The following is a 10,878-nucleotide window of genomic DNA, read 5'->3' on the forward strand; positions in this document are numbered from 1 at the left end:
AGTGTTCAAGAACATGATACATCATTTCTGTATTCCGTTGACGACGACGCCTTCTTGAATCCATAAGTGCAGACTCGATGCCATCATCACTGTCAGTTTCATCACTATGGCTTGTGCTCATCTAAAAACAACAACATCTGATCAGCAAGCAATTATATGATCAAAACAACACCAAACCAACAATATATATGATCAAAACAGCACCAAACAGCCTTCATCACCTAAAAGATGAACCAAATCAGCGGGCACTTATTTTGGTACTTCTCTTGGAACTCCCGGCATGACCGCCGATGTTCCATCAACATGGGCATCCTCAAACATGACCTCCATCAGCCCCAAGTTGTCCGGCGGACCATTCTTGAACCCCGCAATAAGCTTGTTAGCCTGCATAAGGTTTCACAAGTTAATAACAAAAATCTGATCCATCTACTTTGAAATGTAAATATAATATACACATACAATATATCATACCTTGATCAATTCAGCCCATTGTGCATCATCAGCTGTAATTGTTTGCTTCACCGGATCCCAACCAAGTCCAGTTGCTTTGGTAGTGTAATACACCCATGCTTGGTACAATGCCTTGGTTGAATCCCATTTATTTTTAAATTGTGGCTTGGTGTAGTTTTTCCTGTCCTAATACCAAATTCTCTACCTAAATTCTTGTACCCCTCCAGACTAAGGAAAGCAGTTGGCCTATTTCCTTTTTGCTTTTGGTCCATGCAGATTTCACAAAATGTTGTAGTAGATAATGCATCCAAATGTGCCTTAGGTGTCTTATCTTCCATCTAAAGGCATAAGGCAAAATATATTTAACAGATTTGAAGTGCTACAGGTTTCAATTCACATAAACATTCAAGTGCTACAGATTTCAATTCGCATAAACATGCATAGACATGAAATGTATGTATGTAATGCTATTCAATACACATAAATATGCATAAAAATTTCACATAAACAAGCATATAGATGCAATTCATTGCACATAAACAAGCATACAGTGAGGCAGGTTCTTGGTGCCAGCCATATTTCTCACCTTCCCCTTGCAGGTGCTTGGTGCGGCAGGGAGGCGGAGATGGTTGCCGGTGAAGAAGAGCTTGCGGGGCCGGAGCAGTACGTCGTTGAGGCGTCGGAGAATCCCGCACGAACGGCGTCGGACGAGGAAGCAGGGGGAGGCGGGGCCTCCAGGCGCTCCCGTCTCCGGCGGCCGCCCCGTGGTGCGTGCCCTGTGCTGCTCCCGGTCGAATCCGGGACGGCGGGTGATGTTGGCGCGATCGGGAACATGGCTGAGGGCCTCCCTTGCACGCGGCGGCCGGAAACGACGCGGGCGGCGACGGGGAGAGTCGTCGGCGGCGGCGGCGGCCAGCCCTAACCCTAACCGGGACGGAGTAGAGAACGGGAGCAGAAGAAAATGAGGTCGGGGCCGTGCGGGTGGTGCCGTTTCACAGGGCCCCTTTGGTTTATATACGGAGTGGCAGTTTTCTGTTAATATGGTGAAGTATAGAGCGCACTTTGGTCATTCGCAGTGCGGGAAGCTGGCAAAAGCTCGGGAAGCACCTCCCGCATCGCTTCTCCCGCGGGACGCCGTTCTAGTTCATTTTCTGGCCGCGATTCTTGACAGCGCTTATCAATTGTTGGGTGTTTGTTTGGGCTTCCACTTTTAGACCCAAAAGCTGAAGTAGAAGCCCAAACAAACGGACCCATAAACAGGTTGGGACTTGGGAGTGGGTCGAGCTAGTTCAGATACGGATAGCTGATCAAAACAGTAGCTTTGATGTTGATCCAAGTGACACATGTCAGTTTTGAACTTAATTAGTAGAGAAAACGTGTCCGTTCTGATCTAAGTGTCACGTGTCACCTTTATTAAGTAAGCTGCAATGTTGCAACAAGTTGAAGAACCACATATCGATTTTGGAACTTTTATCGTTGTTGCCGTGAGGAGGATTATCCTCGCAGTTTTTGCCGGCTGCTAGGTCCTCGACAATGGTGATTCATACTCTCAGCTCTTCGTCGACGTTGAGATGACTAGTCGGTTGTTATTCCCTGATATACTAGTGTTGGTACTATTGCCGATGTTGAATGACTGTTTTAATGGTTGTGCGCGTGCACGTAGCCTTGGCATTGCGGCTCAAATTAAAATTATAGGAGAACCTTCGTCGGTATTTACAGGTTTATGGTTCGTTATCTATTTTTGGCTGACTTCAGAAGAGTACAAGATTGCATTTTAGAAGAAGAAAGAATTTGATCTCGAATATTTGTTAGTATCCTTTAGACCTTATTTTGTAATCGTTGGAGTCGGCTCATGTATCTCTACCATGTATTATTTATTACTATGAATATATGTGGTATTGATTGTAAAAAAAAAAGACACCACTCTAAAGTTACATCAAAGCCTCTGAAGTCATCGTATTTAGTTCCATCAATCCCATATCAGAGTTCTTCCATTCTACTAGTAAATAATACTTGACTAACCTTGAAAGTTTTTAAATAAGCGCACGAACATTCCACCAGAAAAAGGTGATAATCTTAGAGCGTTGATCGCACATTGACCATGGACCAGAGCGCCGGAAGCAATAATGTTAAACCGGTCTTTGAGTTCCAGACCATCGAAGGAGAGAAGAATATGATGACCATGGGACGAAATGAGAGAAATTGAAAGCATCCCTAGCTCCCGACGTTGGTTTGGAAGGTCACACCGTGAGGACAATGAAGCCACGAGACTTCCACCATTGCTACAGATTGGAAAAAAAAACTAACATAAAAGACCTAACCTATATGTCATGATTCCCCACCTTCCAGCAGTCGCGAAGATAAGAGCAACCAGCATAGACAGCATGATACCATCTCATGAAAGCAGTACAAATGATTCATGGAAATTCTAGAATAAAGTTATGTAGCTCCATGAAGATATGATGAACTACTACGATAGATTTGAACCAAAATCGAGTGTTACATCAAGAGAAAACAAAAGGGAAAAGTTTAGGTGAATAATTTCTCTTCTGTTCCTCTTTCTTTTGGATATATATTAACATATTGTATTCCCTTGATTCTCACTAATATGTGGATCGAGTTTTTCTTCTTTTTTTAGATGGGATTGAGTTATGTATCTCTTTGTTGCCTCTTTCAAAGGGCCTGCCTCGCGGCCCACCACAACGGCCCTCTCCCTCGCCTCGCCTCGGCAGGCAGAGTGGCAGTCTGGCACGTTCTCTCCTCCCCCACGGACATCCTCGCACGCACGACCTCCCTTCAAATTTTTTTAGACCACGCCGCGGATCAAATCCACCACCGCTCTTTGCTGCCTCCACCGCCTCCCTCTCTCTCCCTTCCGTGCTCCAATTTTATTTTCTCCCCTCGTGCGCCTCGCCCAACGAGCCGACAAGCCGCGGAGATCGATCGCGATCGCCCGCATCCATGTCGACCTCGCGCAGGCGGACCCTCCTCAAGGTCATCGTCCTCGGCGACAGCGGGTCAGTCAAGCGCATCATTCCCTTTTCCCTCTCCCTGCCCCTGCCCCGCCGGATCCGCTCGCCGCCGGATTCCAGTCTTTTTTTGGGTTTTTTTTTTCTGCGGGTTCTGTCCTATGGGAGGCTCGATTTGGATGTGGCTGTAACCGTGCACCGGTGTCTGATTCTGATTTGGTTCTGTGCAGGGTCGGGAAGACGTCGCTGATGAACCAGTATCCTAGCCCTCACCCTGATTGCGCCGCATTTAGCTTGCTATGTCGTTCCACCGATGTAGGGTTATGCCCCCCTCTCTAATCGATTGGCCCGCTGATCCTTGATAGGTGTCAAATTTGCCGGCCATTGCGAAACATGTGTGCCTCTTATTCCTAAGGGTTTGACCCATTTAGCTGCAGGGACGCATTTGGCAGCAACCCCAGTTTCTGATTAGGAGGAAATTCTGGGAAGCTTTTCTCGTTGCGGGCCTCTGTTTGGCACGGGGCCTTCGGATGCCGCCCATTTCATTCGGTCTGCTGCGCAGTAGCCACGACTTCTTTGGTGACCATTCTCCGGTACGCGAGTATGCGAGCAAATGGTTCACTTGAAGAAGATGGGGCTGGCACAAGTACGATGGTGTACATGCTCCCCAGTTTAGACCCATGTTGCTACTTTCTGCCCTTCGATATCCTTGACTTTGCTTAGATACGTTCACAACAAGTTCAGTCAGCAGTACAAAGCTACGATCGGGGCGGATTTCGTCACCAAGGAGGTCCTGATCGAGGACAGGCTCGTCACGTTGCAGGCGAGTGGAACGCTTGGTTGCAGCTCATTCATGGCCAAGACCATAGACTAGCGTTGTAACCATCTGTTCTGTGCTCCCTTTGTTTCTAGATCTGGGACACCGCGGGGCAGGAGAGGTTCCAGAGCCTTGGTGTCGCGTTCTACCGAGGGGCAGATTGCTGCGTGCTCGTCTATGATGTCAATGTTAACAAGTCATTTGATACGCTCAACACATGGCATGACGAGTTCCTCAACCAAGTAAGACTGTTTTATCTTGTGTGTCATTTGACGCCTGGTCATGGCTGTACATATTTCAGTGTTGAGCAGTTCAGCATTTATTGTTCCTACATTGTTCTTGTTAGCCAACAGCTTGATCCGATGGCGCCATTAAAGTTCTAGAGCTTGAGCATGTCTACATATCTGTTTTTTTTTTCTTTGTGTTATTGAAGCGCAGTAGTAAAGACCTAAAAGTCAATAACAACTCACATTAGGGCAATTCTGCTTTTCAATAATGATATATTAAGGTATACCTTGTAACTTGCATGCTTCAGCAGTAACCGCAATTCATTTAGAGTTACTTAATAGGACTTAATAGCCTATTTCTTATACCATATCTCTATCCCGTGAAATTCTTGAGCCGAAAGATGGATGCATATGCTGTGTGCCCCGGCCATCAGAATATTAGCAAAACAAACACTATGCATACTCGTATTATGAAGGTGGCACAGTCTACGTCTATAGACCAGATCTGAGCGGTTACCCTTTGCAAGGCAGCAAATTATAGTGCATCGACGTGTAACCTTTTTGCCCTGAAGATGCAAATTTTATGGCATTGATATAAATTCTGGTGATATGTGAGCGGTCACGTCAAGTTGATTAATGTTTGATACACCATATAAACTCATTTAGTGTGCTTAGTGCCGGGACTGCTGATAGTTCTGCATATGTAGCCAGCTCATTCAGATTGTTAAGGTCTTATGTTACTTCTCCAAGCACAGGTATATATGTGTGTGTGTATAATGTTGGTGCAGAAATATACTATTTTCAATTGTTAGCTATGATGTTGGTTGTTACGAGTTCTTTTACAGATATTTTACTTTTATGTGAAGCCCTTTAACCGATTTCGTTATTTTTTTGGGGTGGACTATTAGGTAAAACGGCTTTGTGCTTTTCAATGTTTTTGTCTTGGCATATGGTTAATTTTAAAATATTAACTTCATAGTAGTTTCATTTCTCTCTCTTGTACTAGCTTGTAGCATCTTGACAAATTTGATTGACCCGAGTATTTTCCATTCCACTTTCAGGCTAGCCCATCGGATCCCAAAACTTTCCCATTCATCCTACTTGGGAACAAGATTGACGTCGATGGTGGCAAAAGCAGAGTGGTCAGTTTGTCACATATATGACTTACAGCTCTGGTATATAGATATGCCACTGACTACATTTCACACAGGTTTCTGAGAAGAAAGCAAGGGAGTGGTGTTCTTCAAAAGGCAATATTCCTTATTTTGAGACTTCTGCAAAAGAAGACTTCAATGTCGATGAAGCATTTTTGTCTGTTGCAAAGCTTGCTCTAGAGCATGAGCGTGATCAGGACATGTAAGTTAACTTCCATTAGATCATTCTTTGTTAGTATGCTTTTGTTTGCCCTGGATTAAGCCTATCCTGTGCATACATGATGCCGTCTCTTTCTTGAATATCTTGCCATGTTGAACTGGAATTTAATACCCAAACATTTTTTATGCACTAGCTGCATTCTTCATCTATTGTCTACAGCAACATTTATTTGGAGAATCATGTAGATGTCATATGTAAGATAGTTAGTGACTATGGTTTTCGTATGGTCTTAAACATTTTAGTATGATCGTATAAGCGCCTGTTCGAAGTTCCCCATTGCTTCTAGCCTTTAAAAAAATGTTAAGACTCTTTGTGCATGGTAGTAATTAAATGAAAGTGTTTTGGTGATATTTTCCATGGCATTGTTGCTAATTGAATTTTCGTACAGAACAATGCTCTTATGATGAAACATGTGGACTAAAGAACGCGCCTCTTTGAAGATTTTATGATTAACTTCTGTTTACTGTATACTTTTGTTTGTTAACAACCTCTTTTTCTGCCATTCAGCTACTTCCAAACAGTTGCAGATCCTGTCGCTGAGACTGAACAGAGAGGGGGATGTGCGTGCTAGTAGTTAGTCATCTTTGTCCCTTCCAGTTTTTTGCGTACTGTATGTGATATTCGTTTCAAGTGATGCTGGGCATTCCTTTTGATTTGATGATGTACACTAGGGTGCCTGTGCAGCCGCTCAATTCGCTTTTGTAGCCCCTGTAAGATAGTTAGTGACTATGGTTTTCGTACACTGAATGAATACTGATGAGGAGCCCTGTTTCTTCAGTCGGGCAATAAGAGTACGCAGTGGTACTACTGATACAATTTGGGATTATGACCTCTCAGCGGTCAATCTCCTAAGCCTCACAACATTCGGGCAGCTGTAACTTAACTTCTTGATGTCCTGTGTTAATTTTTTGTTGTTGTGACAAGCATATTGGTCCTCCCATGTCCTAAATAATTGAAGAACATTTTTAATCCGTTTCTAATCTACGTAAAATGTAAATGTGCGGGTGCATTTTGCTAGTGGTCAGCATATTCCAGGGCAACTAGGTTGCACGTTGATTGAACTTCCTATATGAAATGTTTCTGGAGAGTACACATCGGAAACGTCTATCAACCGTATAGAAGGGTGCCAAAGAAGGTAGAGTTGTGCTGGGTGGTAGCTCCGATCCGAAATATGTTAGAGGTCGTTTGATATCCATCATTTAAGTCTGGAATCCTGGAATTCATTTTAAAATTTCATAGGTGGGCTGTTTGGTTGCCACAGAATTGGGCCATCATTTTATTTGGGAAATCCAGCAAAATGATGCCATGTGTAATCACAATTCCGAGCTGAAACCTGTCATTCACAATTCCTGTGGCAACCAAACAAATTCAATATTGAATTCTACTGTCATTTACAATTCCTGTGGCAACCAAACAAGTGTCCATTTCTGAAATTACAATGTAAATGAAATGAATACATGTATTCATTTCAAAATGCTACAAATGAAATGAAAACCTGGCTTCCAAAGTCCAAACGACTTCTTAGGCTCTTTAGAACAAGGGACAACACTGTTTATTCTGACTATTTTTTTGTGTTCTCTTTTAAGGTAATATATATGCAAATTTTGTTCAATTTTAGCTTCCACTACTAACTACTACTAGCAGCTCAAGCGTATGCATCGCTTTGATGCAGAGGTTGGGCTTTCCCATTTCGAAAAAAAAGCAGATCAAGCGTGTCTTTAATGGCTTGTTTTGATAAGTGATCACTCAAAGTCAAAACATTCAGGCTGCGTTTGGCAACAAAAAGATTTCAAAGTATTCTAGGTTTCTGAAAATACCATGGTATTGAATACTTTGAGGTGTTCGGTTTGAGAAAAACAACAGTTTTATATACTTCGTTTTTCAGAAAACTGCACAAAATTGCACTAATTTTGAAGTGTACAAAAAAAAGAGATCTTAATTAGCTTCTTTTCCTAAATTAAAGTATTTGTTGCCTAGACAGGAAATATTATAATTTTACAATATTTTGATTTTTTTAAAAAAACTTAAATACCAAACTGAGCCTCAGCTTAATCCACGTATATTAAATCAAACACAGGTGACAGCGAGAAGTAACCAACCCATCTCGCGTATACACACTGGTAGAGTGGTAGATGCTGTTTGAGAAAATTTGCTACGAGAAACCGTTATTTTTTGATCTTTGCCAAAACACACCACTAAAATCGTGTTTTTGCTTAGTACCATTATAATTTTGCGGTATACTTGGCAAAACACACAATGTGACCCAAAACGAAAAGTTTGATTTTTTCTGCTTAGGATAACCATCTCCGTCCGGTTTAGATTGTTTTTTTTTTCTGTAGTTAAAAAAACTTTGGCCCAGCCATCCAGTTTAGGATCAATATACTTACAGGCGTGACTGTGAAACAATCTGGGCAGAAATCATCCTTCGGGCACCCAGGCTGTGTAGCATCCATAGCCACAGCAGATTGTTGTTCAGCGCAAGGGTGTCGGTGAGTGCGGCCGAGGGCGCCAGCGATGGCGGCCGATAGTGCCGGTCCCCGGACCCCTCCTGGGCAGCACGACACCTTGCGTCCAGGGCCGGCTCTAAGATTTCAAAGGCCCCGGGCGTACTCTATCAATGGGCTCAACAGTTAAAAAAATCGATTGCATAAACACCGATAATTTTTCAGTAGCAACATATATCTGATAAATTTTCTTATCTTTATTCGAAACTAAGTATGGTAACTGATACAAAAAATAAACACAATAATTTGGTCAAGAAATTGAGAATTTTTCACTTGGAACAATCTAAAATAGAGCCTCATGAAATTTGTGATGAGAGAATTACTTTCAACTACGTAGTCAGTAGTCTCTAACCTGAACCTGCTGGCTGCTGATTGATACGGCTTCGGCTTGCTGATTGATATCTCCCAGGGCCTGATATCTCCGCTGCAGATCGGTCAGAGCCTGCACTCCGCGTCTCCGCCTCCCAGCTACTGTCGTGCGGCCGTGCGAAGTGCCGAAGTGCAATCTTGCTTGAGCTAGTCTCTGCACTCTGCCGTGACCCAGCCCTGCCCTGTATTGTATACAGGTGAGGAGGTTTTCTTCTTGGCTTCTGTGCGTGAATTGATTGCTGATTCAATCAAGAACAAGAAGAAACTCAACCGTCAAGAGAACGAACAGTCGAGAACCTGGATCGCTGATTATTTTGTGAAGCGATCGCTGATTATTTCGTGTGCAACATGGACCCTGGGCCTTTTTTTTCTCTACTCTTCCCTGTATTGTATACTATATATTGGGCCCCAATTTAGGCTGGGCCCCGGGCGGTCGCACCTCTCGCCCTGGTCCAGAGCCGGCCCTGCTTGCGTCTATCCGGCCAGTCGCCGATGCTGCGGATGTAAGGCGAGGATGATGCAGGTACAAAGGTTTCGTCGAGGACGATGTATGCGTGCTCACCGGTGGTGAGAATCAGATCAACGATTGAAAACGTATAGAGCCTCCATGTGTGTTTTGGTAATTAATGACAATCCATATGAACTAATAATTGCATTGAGTTATATGTGTAGGAGTTATCCATAGGCAATACTTGAACGATTAGTTGGCATCAAGATTGCAGTACGAAGAAGTGAGTGGAGTATGAGGGAGCAATCCACAAGATCTCATCTTCATCAAGCAAGCACAATCAAGAACGGCGTTTCATTTTGTTGCGGTCAAGATCATCATCATCGAGCTCAAATGGAAGGCGCAAGGTTAAGGTTTGTTGTTGATAGGGTTTCGTTCTCACCGGTCTCGTGGTCGTACTATCAAGGGGCTCTCGAGTGAGTAACTCGATCGTATCGTTCGGAGTGCGGTCAAACCTTTGCATCCTTGCATCATCTTTCGTGGTTGTTATTTGGATCTTTTCCATGTGGTGGTTTAGAGCTTGTGGTTATTTCCATGACAAGCTCTAGTTCATCGTAAACGGAATCCGCGTATATCGCTTGTTGTGTTTTCGTTATTGGAGCTTTTCTCGGTTCTCCGGGTTTAGAGATATCACTCTAAAATTCTTATAAAATCACCCCCACTAGTTTTCATATTTTCAGTTTTTGTGGGGTAGCTCTTGTCGTTCTTTTTCCAACAAAATTGGCTTCGTCTCATTTGGATTTTCCAATCTCATATTATTTGCATTTCAAGTTTAAGTTTTTTTTTTAAAGGAAAAATGTTTTTTTTGCCGGTACTACCGCCCACGCTACTAGACTCGCTACCGCTCCGCTTGCCTTGCTCCCAGTATACATAGAACCTTTTACTGGTACCAAAACCCGTACCAGGCCCGGAGGTACCGGCCGACCCAGACCAGAGGTACCGGCCGGCCCAGGCCGGAGGTGCTGGCGCCACCCGCGCGTGGCCAGCTGCTGGGCCCCGCCCATGTGGGTTGGTCAGCCACCAGGCCACCTCCTTGCCCCGCACGATACGCCCTGTTAGATGTAATAAGACCTTGACACGTATTGTATGGAGTAGTACTCCAACACGTCTACGTGTCCTACATGTACACGTCACCGTGGGGCTTTTCCACCTATATAACATGCAACACGAGATCCCAACGGGTCATCGTTTCCGCCTAGGTTAACATGGTATCAGAGCCTGTCTCTTCCACCTCCTAGCCGCCGACACACAAAATTTTTTCTCCGCCGCCGCTCACACATCTGCCGTCGCCGCCGGTCCTTCTGACCTGCTGCCGCCGCCTTACACCCAAATAGCCAAACCTCCAACCTACAAAACACCGCCGCCGCAGCTAGCCAAGTGCCCCTACCGCCGCCAAACACACAACCCTAGCCTCCGCCGCCGACTTACTTGTCCGCCGTTGTCGCTTCAACAAAACCCTCGCCGCCGCCGCCGATCTTTGATCCGCCGCCGCTGCTACACACCCTGCCGCTCCAATGGCGTCCTCCTCATCGTCGACTGTCCTCGGTGTGGCCCTCGGATCACCTCCGTCTCAGAAGCTGACACGGGGCAATTTTTTGTTCTAGAAAACACTTGTCCTTCCGACGCTGCGTGGCGCTCAAGTTCTGCCTCTCCTTGAGGG

General features: G+C 44.5%; 1 protein-coding gene across 1 annotated transcript; it reads left to right on the forward strand.

The window, feature by feature from the left end:
• The first annotated feature begins 3,220 nt into the window (after positions 1–3,220).
• LOC124666502 (ras-related protein Rab7-like) lies at positions 3,221–6,814 on the forward strand. The gene is made up of 7 exons (XM_047203853.1): positions 3,221–3,467; positions 3,650–3,676; positions 4,143–4,242; positions 4,332–4,478; positions 5,525–5,605; positions 5,674–5,819; positions 6,345–6,814. The coding sequence occupies exons 1-7, from the start codon at positions 3,412–3,414 to the stop codon at positions 6,406–6,408; spliced, it is 621 nt and encodes a 206-aa protein (XP_047059809.1). The 5' UTR covers positions 3,221–3,411; the 3' UTR covers positions 6,409–6,814.
• The last annotated feature ends 4,064 nt before the right edge of the window (positions 6,815–10,878 follow it).

This window comes from Lolium rigidum, chromosome 6 (genome assembly GCF_022539505.1).
Source record: "Lolium rigidum isolate FL_2022 chromosome 6, APGP_CSIRO_Lrig_0.1, whole genome shotgun sequence".
In the NCBI taxonomy this organism is placed as follows: domain Eukaryota; kingdom Viridiplantae; phylum Streptophyta; class Magnoliopsida; order Poales; family Poaceae; genus Lolium; species Lolium rigidum.